The sequence below is a fragment of the Nerophis lumbriciformis genome, linkage group LG20 (genome assembly GCF_033978685.3).
Source record: "Nerophis lumbriciformis linkage group LG20, RoL_Nlum_v2.1, whole genome shotgun sequence".
Taxonomy (NCBI): Eukaryota; Metazoa; Chordata; class Actinopteri; order Syngnathiformes; family Syngnathidae; genus Nerophis; species Nerophis lumbriciformis.
The window spans coordinates 40,597,501-40,619,212 of record NC_084567.2 but is presented as its reverse complement, the minus strand read 5'-3'; the positions used below and the strand labels follow the sequence as shown (position 1 = coordinate 40,619,212).

The window sequence follows — 21,712 nt, the reverse complement described above, 5'->3', positions numbered from 1 at the left end:
ATCGATCCGTTGTGGTGAAGAAGGAGCTGAGCCGGAAGGCAAAGCTCTCGATTTACCGGCCGATCTACGTTCCCATCCTCACCTATGGTCATGACCTTTGGGTTATGACCGAAAGGACAAGATCACGGGTACAAGCGGCCAAAATGAGTTTCCTCCGCCGGGTGGCGGGTCTCTCCCTTAGAGATAGGGTGAGAAGCTCTGCCATCCGGGGGGAGCTCAAAGTAAAGCCGCTGCTCCTCCACATGGAGAGGAGCCAGATGAGGTGGTTCGGGCATCTGGTCAGGATGCCACCCGAACGCCTCCCTAGGGAGGTGTTTAGGGCACGTCCGACCGGTAGGAGGCCGCGGGGAAGACCCAGGACACGTTGGGAAGACTATGTCTCCCGGCTGGCCTGGGAACGCCTCGGGGTCCCACAGGAAGAGCTGGACGAAGTGGCTGGGGAGAAGGAAGTCTGGGCTGCTGCCCCCGCGACCCGACCTCGGATAAGCGGAAGAAGATGGATGGATGGATGGAGGTTGAAACAGTCACAAAGCTTATTGTTAGACAGAAGCGACCATCTTCTTCATCAATGACTGTACTTAGTAAGCATTGATGAAACATGTTTTTTTTCTTCACCGTTTCTGGTATCTCACCGCAGTTTTCCTCATCAGTGCCGTCACCACAGTCGTCGGTGCCGTCACACACCTGCTGTGTCTCTACACAGCCCTCACGCCGACACTGCAGCATTCCATCTGGACACTCCATCCCAGGGAGTGGCACTGGAGAGGAAGAAAGAAGGAAATAACTTGAAAATGTTACAAATGTCAACAACTGCAAAATATGACGACAGACACAAGATTAGGCACAACTCAAATTTAATGAGATCCCATTCCAACTAGCACTTTAAGAATATTTATGTTGTTGTAGTATTTTGCAGTGGTAAACACCGGGTTGTAATGTTTTGTACCTTTTCATGTAAATGAATAGTATAAGATAATGGACACCGTTGTCATGGCGATGCGGTAACGCAGTGGTTCTCAAACTTTTTTTGTCATTCCCCACTTTGGACAAGGGGGAGTTTTCAACCCCCACCTGCCCCCATCGCCCCAACAGAGCGCTAATGCCAAGCTTTAACATTTTCAAATGTATTGAACATCAAGTTGTATATGTTTAAGCTCAATAACATAAAATAACATCAAGTTCAATAATAAATAAAATAACTGTGCAGCTGTGGTATAACTTGCATCAAGTTCAATAATAAATAAAATAACTTCCATCAAGTTTAATAAATAAAACAAAAGTGTTATAACTTGCATCAAGTTCAATAATAAATCAAAAAAAGTGTTGTAACTTGCATCACGTTCAATAATAATTTAAAAAAAGTGTTATAACTTGCATCAAGTTCAATAATAAATCAAATAAAAGTGTTATAACTTGCATCAAGTTCAATAATAAATCAAATAACTTGCATCAAGTTCAATAATAAATCAAAAAAAGTGTTATAACTTGCATCACGTTCAATAATAAATCAAATAAAAGTGTTATAACTTGCATCAAATTCAATAATAAATCAAATAACTTGCATCAAGTTCAATAATAAATCAAAAAAAGTGTTATAACTTGCATCAAGTTCAAAAATGAATTAAAAAAAAGTGTTATAACTTGCATCACGTTCAATAATAAATCAAAAAAAGTGTTATAACTTGCATCAAGTTCAATAATAAATCAAATAACTTGCATCAAGTTCAATAATAAATCAAAAAAAGTGTTATAACCTGCTCACGTTCAATAATAAATTAAAACAGTGTTATAACTTGTATCAAGTTCAATAATAAATCAAATAACTTGCATCAAGTTCAATAATAAATCAAAAAAAGTGTTATAACTTGCATCACGTTCAATAATAAATCAAATAAAAGTGTTATAACTTGCATCAAGTTCAATAATAAATCAAATAACTTGCATCAAGTTCAATAATAAATCAAAAAAAGTGTTATAACTTGCATCAAGTTCAAAAATAAATTTAAAAAAAGTGTTATAACTTGCATCAAGTTCAATAATAAATCAAATAACTTGCATCAAGTTCAATAATAAATCAAATAAAAGTGCCACTTTGCAATCTTCGCAAAAAAAAAAGGAGGAGCTATGCATTTGGCAAGACAGGGCAAGTGACAACACTTTTCCCCGGGAGAGCCACCTTGTTTCACTGTGAAACAGCACGGCTGTATGATCAGCTCCCATTTCCTCACACAGTGCAGAGAACAGTCGCACTTTCAGTGGTCATGTTTTGATCAAATTTACCGCGCTCACAACATCTGTTAAAACCTCATTGTGTTCGGGGCTGAGCTGCCTTGACGCGAGTGCTTCCCGGTGAATGACACAGTGTGTGCCCGTCATATTTTTGTTTCTCTGCAGGCGCTGGCTCTGGCTCGACGACCTTTGAGGTGCGAGTCACAAATGTATATATTTGTGTAATTGTGGTCCACACATTAGCCTGCTACCCATCCGCGCGAAAGTTTGTTCCGCTTAGCCCCGCCCCCATTAGTTACTGTTGCTATGTCTGTCAAACTTTCGCTCGTACCGAGAAATATAAAGCCTACAGAAAAAATAAGTACCGGTAATTTCCATTTATTTATATAGCGGATTTCACAGACAGAATCACAAAGTGATTTACAGTGTGTATAGAAAATGAAAGCATAGTCAAAATAAATTATCTAAGAATATAATAATAAAAAAAAATTTTTTTAAGTGAAATTTCCTCCCGTTCCTCGCGCCCCACCTGTCATGTCTCTATTCCCCACCAGTGGGGCGCGCCCCACACTTTGAGAAACGCTGCCGGGTAACGTTAACGACACCCACAGTGGAGAAGAGCCAAATCCCGTATGACCTACAACGAATCACACGTTTACTTTTTGAACCTGCAGTCTGTGGTCATCACACAGTATGGAAGGGATTCATATGCTTCCATTCCTGGTGTTAGAATAATTGTTTGTAAGTTATCACAAAAAAACTTTGTGTTGAAATGAGTTCCAGGCAAAAAGACAAAAGCTGTCTTTTAAACCTACCAAGAGTAAGGCTCGTAAAACTCCACTGTGTAGGGGTGGGGCAAAGCAAGATAAAGGTGTTCCTGTGTTCTTTCATGTATGGTATGGTAATCAACAGAAGGATGTTGTTCTGGCCCAAGGACTTCAAGGCGGAGAGAACCAAGGATCTGCCCAATTTCCAGACGATCTCTTTTTGAAGTATTTTACGAACTATTTTATGGAACTCTTTTTGAACTATTTTACGACCTCTCCTTTTGAACTGTTCGGTAACCAAAGGCACTTTAAGAATATGTCATGTCTGTGTAATCAAGTTTTGTTTTAAGTCATGTTTTTGTTTAGTTATAGGACTCTTTAGTTTCTGTCTTTTCACTCCCTTGTCTTGTTTCCATGATTACCCCATTAGTTTCACCTGTTCCACGTTTGGACTCATTGTGCACTCTTGTTTGTCACCATAGCAACCCATTAGTTTTCACCTGTCACGTCACGCACCTGTTTCACGTTTTGAGTCACGCACCTGCTTTCACTAATCATGTCCATAGTATTTAAGTTCATTCATTTTCTGTTGTTCGTCCTGACGACCTCACACCACATTTATGCTCTGTCCATTTTTTCATGTCCATGTTCACGCTGCTCCATTTTTGTCCAAGCCAAGTAAGTTTTTGTTCCATGTTTATAGTCTTTTTGTTTTTCATAGTTTGTTCTCCGCCACTGTGCGTGCTTTTCATTTGTACTTTTTTGCTATAGTCTTTTGGTTTCATAGTTTATTCTCCGCCACTGTGCGCGCTTTTTGTTTGATCCTTTTTTTTTGTATTTATAGTCTTTAAATAAATCATGTACCTTCATTCCCGTCTCGCCCGTGCCAACTTTCCGTTGCATCCCGGAAAAGCACACACCCAAGACCAAGTCATGACAGAATATTTATGTTGTTGTAGTATTTTGCAGTGGTAAACACCGAGTTGTAATGTTTTGCACCTTTTTATGTAAATGAGTAGTATAAGATAATGGACACCGTTGTCATGGCGATGTGGTTATGTTGTAAAAAAACTGAATACAACCACACTGTCAAACCAAACGCAGTATTGTCAGGCCCTATTTGAACTGCTATGTTTATTAGGGCCCGCACGGCCCATTGCAAAAGGACTCCCAAAGGGAGTCCTTATGCAATGGGACATAAGGACCTATTGAATTTGTAAGGTTCTTTTATTCTTTTTTCTTTATTCTTCCGCCGCCTCTTTGAGCACTAATTTGACCCACTTAACATGCTTCAAAACTCACCATATTTGACCCACACATCAGGACCTGCAAAAATTGCCTTTTAGTAAAAAAAAAACCCCCACAAAACTCAAAATTGCGCTCTAGCGCCCCCTAGGAAAAAAAAAAACTAGACTGCCTGTAACTCCCACTAGGAAGGTCGGAGAGACATGAAACAAAAACCTCTATGTACGTCTGACTCAGACCTAGCTTTCATAATGGTACATTCTCGGGCTAAAATCAACAGGAAGTTGGCTATTCCCCCTTCAACACAAAAAAGTACTAAAAACAGTCACTTTTGCCTCTTTGAGCTGTAATTTGACCCCCTTAACACGCTTCAAAACTCACCAAAATTAACGCACACATCAGGACTGGCTAAAACTGTGATCTAATGAAAAAACCTAACCCCAAATCTAAATATTGTGCTCTACCGCAATTTTTTTTATAAAACGCAGAAATAACTGCTCCTCAGGAGAAAAAAATTACAAAACCGCCTGTAACCCCCACTGGGAAGGTCGGACAGACATGAAACAAAAACCTCAATGTAGGTCTCACTTAGACCTACATTTCATAAATTGACAACCCCCAGCAAAAATCAACAGGAAGTTTGCTATTCCCCCTTCAAAACAAAATGTTTGTAAAAACCGGTCACCTTCCTTCAAAAACTAACTCCTCTGAGCGCGTTTGTCGTTTCGCCTTCAAACTAACACAGAACAGAGATTGAACCCTTGTGATTACAACAACAGAAGCACTTTTTTTTTATAACTGCTCCGGTTTTGATTTTATGAGCCTTCAAAGAACCGCTGCGCTGATGCTGCTGTTTTTGTAAGAAGGCTGCTTAAAAGCAGGAAGCACCAACATGCCCACACAATGCAGACAAGGTAGGTACACTAGACAAAAGTCTTGGGACACTTCAGACTACAAGTAGACAAAAGTATTGGGACACTTAGGACTAGCACCTGCCAAATACGCCGGCCCGACCAACGCTGCTTGCAGCTTTAATTATTATTATTATTATTATTATGTGCATTTCCTCACATTTTTGGGTGCCTTAACTTGCATGAAAACTCTAGTTTTGCACGGGTGTAAGAAAAGATTAAAATTGTGGTATTTAAAAAAAAATACTTTTAAATTAATGTAAAATTGTTTTAAATTATATTCATCAAATTGGGGTGGGGATGTCTGTAAAGTCAGGACACACAAAAAGTTGTCAAACAGACAAGTAGTCGGTCATTTTGGTAAGGACGTGCCATTTTGGGCCAAGGTCGGGGTTTATATTCTCTTACGGACTTTTGCCAAATTAGCCTAAATCAACATTATGGATACCAAACAGATGGATGATAGCAAATAGCAAATCATATTAGCCTATGTCAGGGATATACAAAACTTAAAACCAGTGAAGTTGTCACGTTGTGTAAATGGTAAATAAAAAGAGAATACAACAAATCCTTTTCAACTTATATTCAATTGAATAGACTGCAAAGACAAGATATTTCATGTTCACACTGAGAAACAACATTTTTTTTGCAAATAATCATTAACTTTGAATTTAATGGCAGCAACACATTGCAAACAAGTTGTCACAGGGGCCTTTTTACCACTGTGTTACATGGCCTTTCCTTTTAACAACACTCAGTAAAGGTTTGGGAACTGAGGAGACACATTTTTGAAGTGGAATTCTTTCCCATTCTTGCTTGATGTACAGCTTAAGTTGTTCAACAGTCCGAGGGGTCTCCGTTGTGGTATTTTAGGCTTCATAATGCGCCACACATTTCCAATGGGAGACAGGTCTGGACTACAGGCAGGCCAGTCTAGTACCCGCACTCTTTTACTATGACGTTGTAACACGTTGCTTGGCATTGTCTTGCTGAAATAAGCAGGGGCGTCCATGATAACGTTGCTTGGATGGCAACATATGTTGCTCCAAATCTTGTATGTACCTTTCAGCATTAATGGTGCCTTCACAGATGTGTAAGTTACCCATGTCTTGGCCACTAGAGATGCGCGGATAGGCAATTATTTCATCCGCAACCGCATCAGAAAGTCGTCAACCATCCGCAATCCACCCGATCTAACATTTGATCAGAACTGCATCCGCCCGCCATCCGCCCGCACCCGCCCGTTGTTATATATCTAATATAGACGATGCAAGGCATTAGTGAGGTTATAAAGCTTTTGCCTGTTAAAGAAAGGAGACTGATCCAACGCAGCACAGACATTCGCGTGCCACGCTGTCACGACCCAGACGCACACCAGTGCGCAATCATATGGGAGCCGCGCTGAGCGCACCTCCAAGCGCGTCTCGCTGCCGGCGACGGCCGGGTATGGGCCCGACGCTCCAGCGCCATCCATTTTCAGGGCTAGTTGATTCGGCAGGTGGGTTGTTACACACTCCTTAGCGGGTTCCGACGTCCATGGCCACCGTCCTGCTGTCTATATCAACCAGGGTGAGCCCCACCCCTTTCGTGAGCGCACTGCGCGCGGAGTGACCCCTGTTACGCGCCCCCGGCAACAGGGGTGGCGGGCAGGTAAGCTGCGCGGGCGGAGCGCGCGGAGTGACCCCTGTTACGAGCCCCCGGCCACGGGGGTGGCGGGCAGGTAAGCTGCTTACCTGCTGCGCGTGACGCCGGCCGCGGCGAAGGCGGACGAGGCGGGGTGTCGGTGCGGTGGGCGCGGTGGTGACCCTGGATGTGCGTCGGGCCCTTCTCGCGGATCGCCTCAGCTACGGCTCCCGGTGGGGCCCTCTCGGGGGAAGGGGCCTCGGTCCCGGACCCCGGCGAGGCGTCGGGGGCCTTCTCCGCTCCGTAAAAGTGTCCATCTCTTTTTTTTTTTTTCTTCTGTTGTGGCATATGCTGCAGGTGCCTGCTCGTTTTTCGTATGTGGGTAACAACATTTAACTATGTATATATATTTCCCAATTGGTTTAACTGCCACCCGCCTGAATCTATTTAAAATCTAATTTTTTTTAATTTCAATCGCCCGACCCGACCCAACCCGCTGATAAAATCTAATTTTTTTAAATTCCATCCGCCCGATCCGCGGATAATCCGCCGACTCCGCGGTTGTGCCCGCAAACCACGCATCTCTATTGGCCACTAATACACCCCCATACCATCACACATGCAGCCTTTTACACTTTGCGCCTAGAACAATCCGGATGGTTCTTTTCCTCTTTGTTCCGGAGGACGCGACGTCCACAGTTTCCAAAAACAATTTGAAATGTGGACTCGTCAGACCACAGAACACTTTTCCACTTTTCATCAGTCCATTTCAGACGGCAGCGTTTCTGGGTGTTGTTGATAAATGGCTTTGGCTTTGCATAGGAGAGTTTTAACTTGCACTTACAGATGTAGCGACCAACTGTAAAAAGTTAAAGTTAAAGTTAAAGTACCAATGATTGTCACACACACACTAGGTGTGGCGAAATTATTCTCTGCATTTGACCCATCACCCTTGATCACCCCCTGGGAGGTGAGGGGAGCAGTGGGCAGCAGCGGTGGCCGCGCCCGGGAATCATTTTTGGTGATTTAACCCCCAATTCCAACCCTTGATGCTGAGTGCCAAGCAGGGAGGTAATGGGTCCCATTTTTATAGTCTTTGGTATGACTCGGCCGAGGTTTGAACCCACAACCTACCGATCTCAGGGCGGACCCTCTAACCACTAGGCCACTGAGTCGGTTTAGGCCACTGAGTTACTGAGGTAGTTACTGACAGTGGTTTTCTGAAGTGTTCCTGAGCCCATGTGGTGATATCCTTTACACACTGACGTCGCTTTTTGATGCAGTACCGCCTGAGGGATCAAAGGTCCGTAATATCATCGCTTAGATGCAGTGATTTCTCCAGATTCTCTGAACCTTTTGATGATATTACGGAGCGTAGATGGTGAAATCCCTAAATTCCTTGCAATAGCTGGTAGAGAAATGTTGTCGTTAAACTGTTGGGACAATTTGCTCACGCATTTGTTGACAAAGTGGTGACCCTCGCCCCCGTCCTTGTTTGTGAATGACTAAGCATTTCATGGAAGCTGCTTTTATACCCAATCATGGCACCCACCTGTTCCCAATTCGCCTGTTCACCTGTGGGATGTTCCAAATAAGTGTTTGATGAGTCTTGCTCAACTTTCTCAGTCTTTTTTTGCCACTTGTGCCAGCTTTTTTGAAACATGTCGCAGGGCATCAAATTCCAAATGAGCTAATATTTGCAAAAAAATAACAACGTTTCTCAGTTCGAACGTTAAATATCTTGTCTTTGCAGTCTATTCAATTGAATATAAGTTGAAAAGGATTTGCAAATCATTGTATTTTGTTTTTATTTACCATTTACACAACGTGACAACTTCACTGGTTTTGAGTTTTGTCTATGTTTGCAAGCAAGGTTAAAATGTAGATTGCAGGTTTTAAACAGAACTAATGGTATGTGTACCTCGGACTATACAACTATTCCTCTGTTGATATCTAAGATGTTTAGGAGCTCACCAGGTAAAGCACAGTCCAGGAACTCCAGCTGGTCCACAGCAACATCTCCTCTGCGGCCCTCAGAGCGGTCTGAGTGAAGCCTGATCCTGAACGTCGTGGCAATGCGACCCAGATAGATGGTGGCCTCCCTCCACCCGCGGACGCTGGTAGCTTCAGGACGCCACACGGTGGCTTTTTGAGAGTTTTGGTGCAGGACAGACACCCACAGTGGAGAAGAGCCAAATCCCGTATGACCTATAGAGAATCACACGTTTACTTTTTGAACCTGCAGTCTGTGGTCATCACACAGTATGGAAGGGATTCATATGCTTCCATTCCTGGTGTTAGAATAATTGTTTGTAAATTATCACAAAAAACTTTTGTGTTGAAATGAGTTCCGGGCAAAAAGACAAAAGCTGTCTTTTAAACCTACCAAGAGTAAGTGTCACGTTCAAACACTGAGGACATCTATTAAACAAGACAAAAGGCAAGGAATCAAACAGAGACAGAATTCAATTTGGACTCAATATTGAGGAGAGACATGGCCACTGCACTCTCTGTGCAGTCCTACACCACGCTCTGACGAAGAAGGTTTTCGTAACCTCCTTTATTCAGATGTTCAATGTTCACGCACCAACACATGTCACAGCAGGAAGGGACGTATGTAAAACAGTCATTGTTTTCGGTCGCTTTGAAGTTCAAGAAGAGGATTTCTCGAGCTTGGGCTCTTCCTGGATCCAGCTGGGGCAGGTGTTGGAGGACAATGGATAACCCCTCCCGTCTCCTGACCACAGCAACTTTAAGAGGGCAGCGGGTCGTAAACAGCGTTGACCTCGGTCACCAAACAGTTGGAAGAGAGTTTGTGAAATACTTCAGAGAGAGTTCGTTTAACACTTCAAAGAGAGTTCCTCTGGAAGTTGAGCAGATCCTGCCATCTGTCCGTGTTGAAATCACAGCGGCGTTTTACGAGCCTTCTTCCTCTTGTTAGGCCTCGAAAGACAGCATTCATAATACAACGTTTCTTTTGTGATAACTTACAAACAATTATTCCAACAGTAAGGCTCGTAAAACTCCACTGTGGAGGGGTGGGGCAAAGCAAGACAAAAGTGTTCCTGTGTTCTTTCATGTATGGTAATCAACAGAAGGATGTTGTTCTGGCCCAAGGACTTCAAGGCGGAGAGAAACAAGGATCTGCCCAATTTCCAGACGATCTCTTTTTGAAGTATTTTACGAACTCTTTTTGAACTATTTTATGGAACTCTTTTTGAACTATTTTACGACCTCTCCTTTTGAACTGTTCGGTAACCAAAGGCACCGCTGTTTACGACCCACTTCCCTCTGGAAGCAGCTGTGGTCAGGTGGGGGGAGAAAGTCAAATAAAGAAGGAGGAGTGCAATCTTTTGGGAGAGCGCATACCTGCCAACTTTAGAAATCAGAAAAACCTAGTAGCCAGGGTCCAGGGCCCGCAGGCCCCGGTAGGTCCAGGACAAAGTCCTGGTGGGGGGTTCAGGCTTCGCCCCCCGACGCAAAATGATTATTAGCATTCAGACAGGTTAAAATGTTGCTAAAACCATCACTTTTCTATCAGTCACTGACTTTTCAAAACAAAAATATAACAGCAAAAATCATATGGGTTTATTGACATGTTTATTCTGTAAGCTAACTTCAATAGTTTGAAATTATTTTGACAGTTAATGCCAGTTATCCTGTCAACCTTTCACAAGACTTCAATTTGTTAATTGAAAGTATAAACAGTAGAAACACTTTTTACAGTAAACAAATGGTAAAACAGTACTAAATTCCATAAAAAAAAAAAAATGGTGTCATTATTAACTTTCTGTCCAAGCTTGTATAATCTACTGCCTTGTTCAATTGTACAAAATATTCTGTGCCTAAAATTCACATTTCTATCACAATTATCATACTGTAAACATGGTAAGCTAACTTCATTAAAATTAATAGTCCTGTCAATAGCATGGAATTACAATTCAAATGTAGTTTTTTTTGTAAGCCTTTCAAAAGAATTCAAAATATGAAAAATTCATGAAAATTAATTGAAGCCATCAGACACTTGAAAAGTGGCACATCACATCTCTAACGTAATCATTTGAACTTTTCAACAGAAATAGCACTGCAAAAATATTAAGGACATACTTCTGTATTTTGGTAGTTATGCTGTCAACATTTAACAAGATTTCTTCAACTTGGACTTGAAAGCATAAATAGTATAAACACTTTTAACAGTATAACAGTACTAAACAATTCCAATAGATAACATTGGTGTCATTACCTTTTTGTGGCTAAAATCCAAATGTATTCTATCAGATTGATCATACTGCAAAAATGATATGGTAACTTTATGATAAGTTTACTTGAAGTGGCATAAAACACTGAAAGTGATTGTTCCTATAACCCCTTTGTTTCAAATGTTTGTTCCACTTGTGGCAGTCGGGCACCAGCATACCGTCTTTGACAACTTGAAGTGGCATAAAACACTGAAAGTGATTGTTCCTATAACCCCTTTGTTTTAAATGTTTTATGCCACTTCAAGTTGTCAAAGACGTGCTGTGAAATACAGCCGACAGGATTGCGCACCAAACACGAAGCAAGGCCAAAGTGCATGCATGGTGCAGGAGAACAAAGGACTTCTTTCATTTAAGGTTTGTGATAAACCATCAAACTCATTCGTTAAAAGGACTCTATAGTAATATAAAGCGAGTTTTTCTGGACATTATCATGCAAGAAAAGTTTATTTTTGGGACCGCGATCACCCCGTAATGATTTTTAAAGGTTGCATTACAAACATTTAACTGTCCCATGTGATCAGCCAGTGCGATTGGAAATCCATGCTCAATTATTGCCTCCGTAAATAAAACTTCGGCATTTATCACATCCAAAGAATCTGTTTGGGCGACGAAAAACGTTGAAAGTTTTCCACTTGTATCGCTAGCAACGGCATTAGACTTGTGTTTTTTTTGTCCCAACGTGGTCTTTTACATCGCTAATTCCTCCGTGTCCGATCGAAAAATCTTGTCTGCACAAGGTGCAATTCGCGTAGTTTTCACCCTTTTTGGAACGGATAATTATTCCCGGATAGGCTTCTGAATATTCTTCACGGAATGACTGCAGTTTTCTTTTCGGTTTAAGACTCGTTTGCGATTTTTCTCCGGCTGATTCCATGATCGTTCGCTCGTTTGGAAACAATGGCAACTGGTGCCTCGTGCTTGGCAGCGGTGCTATAAATAGCCTCGCACATGGCATTCGGAATGGCTCTATAGGAAGTTACGGGAAGCAGTGTCAAATTGTCATTGTTGTTACGCGATTTCGTGAATAAAACTTTTAAAAAAATATTTTTTTTTTAATGAATGAAAAACCGTATTTTTTATCACTGCAACCGTAACCCGGAATAGGTTGATGAAAACCGTACTAATTACGGGAAAACCGGAGTAGTTGGCAGGTATGTTTCATGTATGGTAATCAACAGAAGGATGTTGTTCTGGCCCAAGGACTTCAAGGCGGAGAGAACCAAGGATCTGCCCAATTTCCAGACGATCTCTTTTTGAAGTATTTTACGAACTATTTTATGGAACTCTTTTTGAACTATTTTACGACCTCTCCTTTTGAACTGTTCGGTAACCAAAGGCACCGCTGTTTACGACCCACTTCCCTCTGGAAGCAGCTGTGGTCAGGTGGGGGGGGGGAGAAAGTCAAATAAAGAAGGAGGAGTGCAATCTTTTGGGAGAGCGTGCTGAGACACTGTAAGAGGTTACAGGTCGACGGCGACTCTCCTCAATATATTGAGTCCAAATTGAATTCTGTCTCTGTTTAATTCTTTGCCTCTTGTCTTGTTTAATAGATGTCATCAGTATAATACAAATCTGCTAGACTTTTGACAAGAACAAGAAAGTTTGATCATATTACGCCTATACTGGCTCACCTGCAGTGGCTTCCTGTGCACTTAAGATGCGACTTTAAGGTTTTACTACTTACGTATAAAATACTACACGGTCTAGCTCCGTCCTATCTTGTCGATTGCATTGTACCATATGTCCCGGCAAGAAATCTGCGTTCAAAGAACTCCGGCTTATTAGTGATTCCCAGAGCCCAAAAAAAGTCTGCGGGCTATAGAGCGTTTTCTATTGGGGCTCCAGTACTATGGAATGCCCTCCCGGTAACAATTAGGGATGCTACCTCAGTAGAAGCATTTAAGTCCCATCTTAAAACTCATTTGTATACTCTAGCCTTTAAATAGCCCCCCTGTTAGACCAGTTGATCTGCCGTTTCTTTTCTTTTCTCCTCTGCTCCCCTCTTCCTTGTGGAGGGGGGGGCACAGGTCCGGTGGCCATGGATGAAGTGCTGGCTGTCCAGAGTCGGGACCCGGGGTGGACCGCTCGCCTGTGCATCGGCTGGGAACATCTCTGCGCTGCTGACCCGTCTCCGCTCGGGATGGTGTCCTGCTGGCCCCACTATGGACTGGACTCTTACTATTATGTTGGATCTACTATGGACTGGACTCTTACTATTATGTTGGATCTACTATGGACTGGACTCTCACTATTATGTTAGATCCACTATGGACTGGACTCTCACACTATTATGTTAGATCCACTATGGACTGGACTCTCACTATTATGTTAGATCCACTATGGACTGGACTCCCACACAATTATGTTAGATCCACTATGGACTGGACTCTCACTATTATGTTAGATCCACTATGGACTGGACTCTTACTATTATGTTGGATCTACTATGGACTGGACTCTCACTATTATGTTAGATCCACTATGGACTGGACTCTTACTATTATGTTGGATCTACTATGGACTGGACTCTCACTATTATGTTAGATCCACTATGGACTGGACTCTCACTATTATGTTAGATCCACTATGGACTGGACTCTCACTATTATGTTAGATCCACTATGGACTTGACTCTTACTATTATGTTGGATCTACTATGGACTGGACTCTCACTATTATGTTAGATCCACTATGGACTGGACTCTCACTATTATGTTAGATCCACTATGGAATGGACTCTTACTATTATGTTGGATCTACTATGGACTGGACTCTCACTATTATGTTAGATCCACTATGGACTGGACTCTCACTATTATGTTAGAACCACTATGGACTGGACTCTTACTATTATGTTGGATCTACTATGGACTGGACTCTCACTATTATGTTAGATCCACTATGGACTGGACTCTTACTATTATGTTGGATCCACTATGGACTGGACTCTCACTATTATGTTAGATCCACTATGGACTGCACTCTCACTATTATGTTAGATCCACTATGGACTGGACTCTCACTATTATGTTAGAACCACTATGGACTGGACTCTTACTATTATGTTAGATCCACAATGGACTGGAGTCTCACTATTATGTTAGATCCACTATGGACTGGACTCTTACTATTATGTTGGATCCACTATGGACTGGACTCTCACTATTATGTTAGATCCACTATGGACTGGACTCTCACTATTATGTTAGATCCACTATGGACTGGACTCTTACTATTATGTTGGATCTACTATGGACTGGACTCTTACTATTATGTTGGATCTACTATGGACTGGACTCTCACTATTATGTTAGATCCACAATGGACTGGACTCTCACTATTATGTTAGATCCACTATAGACTGGACTCTTACTATTATGTTGGATCCACTATGGACTGGACTCTCACTATTATGTTAGATCCACTATGGACTGGACTCTCACTACTTTGTTAGATCCACTATGGACTGGACTCTTACTATTATGTTGGATCCACTATGGACTGGACTCTCACTATTATGTTAGATCCACTATGGACTGGACTCTCACTATTATGTTAGATCCACTATGGACTGGACTCTTACTATTATGTTGGATCCACTATGGACTGGACTGTCACTATTATGTTAGATCCACTATGGACTAGACTCTCACTATTATGTTAGATCCACTATGGACTGGACTCACACTATTATGTTAGATCCACTATGGACTGGACTCTCACTATTATGTTAGATCCACTATGGACTGGACTCTTACTATTATGTTAGATCCACTATGGACTGGACTCTCACTATTATGTTAGATCCACAATGGACTGGACTCTCACTATTATGTTAGATCCACTATGGACTGGACTCTTACTATTATGTTGGATCTACTATGGACTGGACTCTCACTATTATGTTGGATCCACTATGGACTGGACTCTCACTATTATGTTAGATCCACTATGGACTGGACTCTTACTATTATGTTGGATCCACTATGGACTGGACTCTCACTATTATGTTAGATCCACTATGGACTGGACTCTCACTATTATGTTAGATCCACTATGGACTGGACTCTCACTATTATGTTAGATCCACTATGGACTGGACTCTCACTATTATGTTACATCCACTATGGACTGGACTCTCACACTATTATGTTGGATCTACTATGGACTGGACTCTCACTATTATGTTAGATCCACTATGGACTGGACTCTTACTATTATGTTGGATCCACTATGGACTGGACTCTCACTATTATGTTAGATCCACTATGGACTGGACTCTCACTATTATGTTAGATCCACTATGGACTGGACTCTTACTATTATGTTGGATCTACTATGGACTGGACTCTCACTATTATGTTAGATCCACTATGGACTGGACTCTCACTATTATGTTAGATCCACTATGGAATGGACTCTTACTATTATGTTGGATCTACTATGGACTGGACTCTCACTATTATGTTAGATCCACTATGGACTGGACTCTCACTTTTATGTTAGAACCACTATGGACTGGACTCTTACTATTATGTTGGATCTACTATGGACTGGACTCTCACTATTATGTTAGATCCACTATGGACTGGACTCTTACTATTATGTTGGATCCACTATGGACTGGACTCTCACTATTATGTTAGATCCACTATGGACTGGACTCTCACTATTATGTTAGATCCACTATGGACTGGACTCTCACTATTATGTTAGAACCACTATGGACTGGACTCTTACTATTATGTTAGATCCACAATGGACTGGAGTCTCACTATTATGTTAGATCCACTATGGACTGGACTCTTACTATTATGTTGGATCCACTATGGACTGGACTCTCACTATTATGTTAGATCCACTATGGACTGGACTCTCACTATTATGTTAGATCCACTATGGACTGGACTCTCACTATTATGTTAGATCCACTATGGACTGGACTCTCACTATTATGTTAGAACCACTATGGACTGGACTCTTACTATTATGTTAGATCCACAATGGACTGGAGTCTCACTATTATGTTAGATCCACTATGGACTGGACTCTTACTATTATGTTGGATCCACTATGGACTGGACTCTCACTATTATGTTAGATCCACTATGGACTGGACTCTCACTATTATGTTAGATCCACTATGGACTGGACTCTCACACTATTATGTTGGATCTACTATGGACTGGACTCTTACTATTATGTTGGATCTACTATGGACTGGACTCTTACTATTATGTTGGATCTACTATGGACTGGACTCTCACTATTATGTTAGATCCACTATGGACTGGACTCTTACTATTATGTTGGATCCACTATGGACTGGACTCTCACTATTATGTTAGATCCACTATGGACTGGACTCTCACTACTTTGTTAGATCCACTATGGACTGGACTCTTACTATTATGTTGGATCCACTATGGACTGGACTCTCACTATTATGTTAGATCCACTATGGACTGGACTCTCACTATTATGTTAGATCCACTATGGACTGGACTCTTACTATTATGTTGGATCCACTATGGACTGGACTCTCACTATTATGTTAGATCCACTATGGACTGGACTCTCACTATTATGTTAGATCCACTATGGACTGGACTCACACTATTATGTTAGATCCACTATGGACTGGACTCTCACTATTATGTTAGATCCACTATGGACTGGACTCTTACTATTATGTTAGATCCACTATGGACTGGACTCTCACTATTATGTTAGATCCACAATGGACTGGACTCTCACTATTATGTTAGATCCACTATGGACTGGACTCTTACTATTATGTTGGATCTACTATGGACTGGACTCTCACTATTATGTTAGATCCACTATGGACTGGACTCTCACTATTATGTTAGATCCACTATGGACTGGACTCTTACTATTATGTTGGATCCACTATGGACTGGACTCTCACTATTATGTTAGATCCACTATGGACTGGACTCTCACTATTATGTTAGATCCACTATGGACTGGACTCTTACTATTATGTTGGATCCACTATGGACTGGACTCTCACTATTATGTTACATCCACTATGGACTGGACTCTTACTATTATGTTGGATCTACTATGGACTGGACTCTCACTATTATGTTAGATCCACTATGGACTGGACTCTCACTATTATGTTGGATCCACTATGGACTGGACTCTCACTATTATGTTAGATCCACTATGGACTGGACTCTCACTATTATGTTGGATCTACTATGGACTGGACTCTCACTATTATGTTAGATCCACTATGGACTGGACTCTCACTGTTATGTTAGATCCACTATGGACTGGACTCTCACTATTATGTTAGATCCACTATGGACGGGACTCTTACTATTATGTTGGATCTACTATGGACTGGACTCTCACTATTATGTTAGATCCACTATGGACTGGACTCTTACTATTATGTTGGATCTACTATGGACTGGACTCTCACTATTATGTTAGATCCACAATGGACTGGACTCTTACTATTATGTTGGATCTACTATGGACTGGACTCTCACTATTATGTTAGATCCACTATGGACTGGACTCTCACTATTATGTTAGATCCACTATGGACTGGACTCTCACACTATTATGTTGGATCTACTATGGACTGGACTCTTACTATTATGTTGGATCTACTATGGACTGGACTCTCACTATTATGTTAGATCCACTATGGACTGGACTCTCACTATTATGTTAGATCCACTATGGACTGGACTCTCACACTATTATGTTGGATCTACTATGGACTGGACTCTTACTATTATGTTGGATCTACTATGGACTGGACTCTCACAATATTATGTCAGACCCACATATGCGGTTCTCTCCAAGGTTTCTCATAGTCATTCACATCGACGTCCCACTGGGGTGAGTTTTTCCTTGCCCTTATGTGGGCTTTGTACCGAGGATGTCGTTGTGGCTTGTGCAGCCCTTTGAGACACTTGTGATTTAGGGCTATATAAATAAACATTGATTGATTGATTGATTGATTGATCAGTGTTTGAACCTGACACCTGGGTGGATCTCATGTGAGAGGAAGGGCGGACCAGGGGGGTTAGTGTCTAGAAAAGCGCTATATAAATCTAATTCATTACTATTTTTATCAGAATCATTTTGCAATGCACGCCACTCTACATAGCAAAGTTGAAATTGCCACAAAACACATTTTAAGATAATCAACACACCAGCTAAAGTGGATAGTGCACCCCACCCAGTTCGTCACGTTTCATGTGTCAGTTAAACTGTGACGAATGGGACCATAATAATCCCCTTCCCACTGTATCAAATGCACAGATTAAAGGATTAATCAGTTCACACATGCTTTCAGAGGAAGAGAATGGGTTACCTGAATCCCACATGAAATATTTGAGCCTGAGACGACATGTTGGTGATGACTGTTGCATCGGAGGTGACTCGAGGACAGCGGTGCTGGCACTTGATGACTTCACCGCAGTCACACCCGTAAACCAACCTGTGTGGTGCCGCATTACACTCATGTTACGTGCATGTTTTGACATATTTCAAAGTTTTACTCTTTAACATATCTACCACCCAGTGGTGATATTATAGTAGGACAGGTGTTAATAGCATACATGGACATATTATCTAAACAACATAATCCATCCATCCATCCATCTTCCTCCGCTTATCCGAGGTCGGGTCGCGGGGGCAGCAGCCTAAGCAGGGAAGCCCAGACTTCCCTCTCCCCAGCCACTTCGTCCAGCTCTTCCTGTGGGACCCCGAGGCGTTCCCAGGCCAGCCGGGAGACATAGTCTTCCCAACGTGTCCTGGGTCTTCCCCGCGGCCTCCTAACGGTCGGACGTGCCCTAAACACCTCCCTAGGGAGGCGTTCGGGTGGCATCCTGACCAGATGCCCGAACCACCTCATCTGGCTCCTCTCCATGTGGAGGAGCAGCGGCTTTACTTTGAGCTCCCCCCGGATGACAGAGCTTCTCACCCTATCTCTAAGGGAGAGCCCCGCCACCCGGCGGAGGAAACTCATTTGGGCCGCTTGTACCCGTGATCTTGTCCTTTCGGTCATAACCCAAAGCTCATGACCATAGGTGAGGATGGGAACGTAGATCGACCGGTAAATTGAGAGCTTTGCCTTCCGGCTCAGCTCCTTCTTCACCACAACGGATCGGTACAGCGTCCGCATTACTGAAGACGCCGCACCGATCCGCCTGTCGATCTCACGATCCACTCTTCCCTCACTCGTGAACAAGACTCCGAGGTACTTGAACTCCTCCACTTGGGGCAAGATCTCCTCCCCAACTTGGAGATGGCACTCCACCCTTTTCCGGGCGAGAACCATGGACTCGGACTTGGAGGTGCTGATTCTCATCCCAGTCGCTTCACACTCGGCTGCGAACCGATCCAGTGAGAGCTGAAGATCCTGGCCAGATGAAGCCATCAGGACCACATCATCTGCAAAAAGCAGAGACCTAATCCTGCAGCCACCAAACCAGATCCCCTCAACGCCTTGACTGCGCCTAGAAATTCTGTCCATAAAAGTTATGAACAGAATCGGTGACAAAGGGCAGCCTTGGCGGAGTCCAACCCTCACTGGAAACGTGTCCGACTTACTGCCGGCAATGCGGACCAAGCTCTGGCACTGAGCATACACGGAGCGGACTGCCACAATCAGACAGTCCGATACCCCATACTCTCCGAGCACTCCCCACAGGACTTCCCGAGGGACACGGTCGAATGTCTTCTCCAAGTCCACAAAGCACATGTAGACTGGTTGGGCAAACTCCCATGCACCCTCAAGGACCCTTCCCAGAGTATAGAGCTGGTCCACAGTTCCACGACCAGGACGAAAACCACACTGTTCCTCCTGAATCCGAGCTTCGACTATCCGGCGTAGCCTCCTCTCCAGTACACCTGAATAGACCTTACCGGGAAGGCTGAGGAGTGTGATCCCACGATAGTTAGAACACACCCTCCGGTTCCCCTTCTTAAAGAGAGGAACTACCACCCCGGTCTGCCAATCCAGTGGTACCGCCCCCGATGTCCACGCGATGCTGCAGAGTCTTGTCAACCAAGACAGCCCCACAGCATCCAGAGCCTTAAGGAACTCCGGGCGGATCTCATCTACCCCTGGGGCCTTGCCACCGAGGAGCTTTTTAACTACCTCAGCAACCTCAGCCCCAGAAATAGGAGAGCCCACCACAGACTCCCCAGGCACTGCTTCCTCATAAGAAGACGTGTTGGTGGGATTGAGGAGGTCTTCGAAGTATTCCCTCCACCGATCCACAACATCCGCAGTTGAGGTCAGCAGAACACCATCCAAACAAACAACATAATAGCAGAAAAAATAAGGAAATTACAAATCATACAAAACAAAGCAGCAGCTAGTACTTCAGGGAGACTCTTACACCAGCACTAAATTAATGCATTAGGAAGATTTCCATCAAACAAACGGGGACGTTTCCAGTTGATTTTGTGTAGGTGGAAAAAAGTTTCTACCAGTGCAGGGTTTGTTCGCACAAAAAATAAATCTATCGTTTAGCTTCTATAAGCAGCAGTTCATCCTCTGTATATTCGGCTTCAAAAATATATGGTAGTGAATCCTCATTTGTCCAAAAATAGTCGTCTTTGTTGTCTATTACAAAGTCTGCCATGATTAGACGGAATTACGAACACACACAATTGTTGACGGAAGTCGGGAGTACAATGATATGAACAATGAAAATATACCCATGAAAGAAGTTCCGGTAATGCTTAAGATTACCAAAATACGGTAAATATTGTACATATTGCATGTTGTTATGAATGTGTCTCTTACTACATTATATATATCCTTGAGTGTGTAAATTGTACATATTACATATTGTTATGAAAGTGTCTGTTACTACATTATATATATATACTTGCAGTGTGTATATTGTACATATTACATATTGTTATGAAGGTGTCTGTTACTACATTATATATATCCTTGAGTGTGTAAATTGTACATATTACATATTGTTATGAAAGTGTCTGTTACTACATTATATATATCCTTGAGTGTGTATATTGTACATATTACATAATGTTATGAAGGTGTCTCTTACTACATTATGTATATACTTGTAGTGTGTATATTGTAAATATTACATATTGTTATGAAAGTGTCTGTTACTACATTATATATATCCTTGAGTGTGCATATTGTACATATTACATATTATTATGAAGGTGTCTGTTACTACATTATATATATACTTGCAGTGTGTATATTGTACATATTACATATTATTATGAAGGTGTCTGTTACTACATTATATATATACTTGCAGTGTGTATATTGTACATATTACATATTGTTATGAAGGTGTCTGTTACTATATTATGTATATACTTGCAGTGTGTATATTGTACATACTACATATTGTTATGAAGGTGTCTGTTACTACATTATATATATACTTGCAGTGTGTATATTGTACATATTACATATTGTTATGAAGGTGTTTGTTACTACATTATATACAGTATATATACTTGCAGTGTGTATATTGTACATATTACATATTGTTATGAAGGTGTCTGTTACTACATTATATATATATACTTGCAGTGTATATGTTGTACATATTACATATTGTTATGAAGGTGTCTGTTACTACATTATATATATACTTGCAGTGTGTATATTGTACATATTACATAT

The 21,712-nt window shown here is 42.0% G+C and overlaps 1 protein-coding gene across 1 annotated transcript in view; it reads right to left on the bottom strand.

The window, feature by feature from the left end:
* The window catches only part of mamdc4 (MAM domain containing 4), a 102,591-nt gene that overhangs the window by 60,314 nt on the left and 20,565 nt on the right, over window positions 1-21,712 (bottom strand). The window contains exons 4-6 of the mRNA XM_061980894.2: window positions 18,398-18,523; window positions 8,750-8,983; window positions 633-758 (exon numbers count right to left, since the gene is read on the bottom strand). Coding sequence (XP_061836878.2) covers window positions 633-758; window positions 8,750-8,983; window positions 18,398-18,523 — 486 coding nt within the window. The remainder of the gene's footprint in view (window positions 1-632; window positions 759-8,749; window positions 8,984-18,397; window positions 18,524-21,712) is intronic.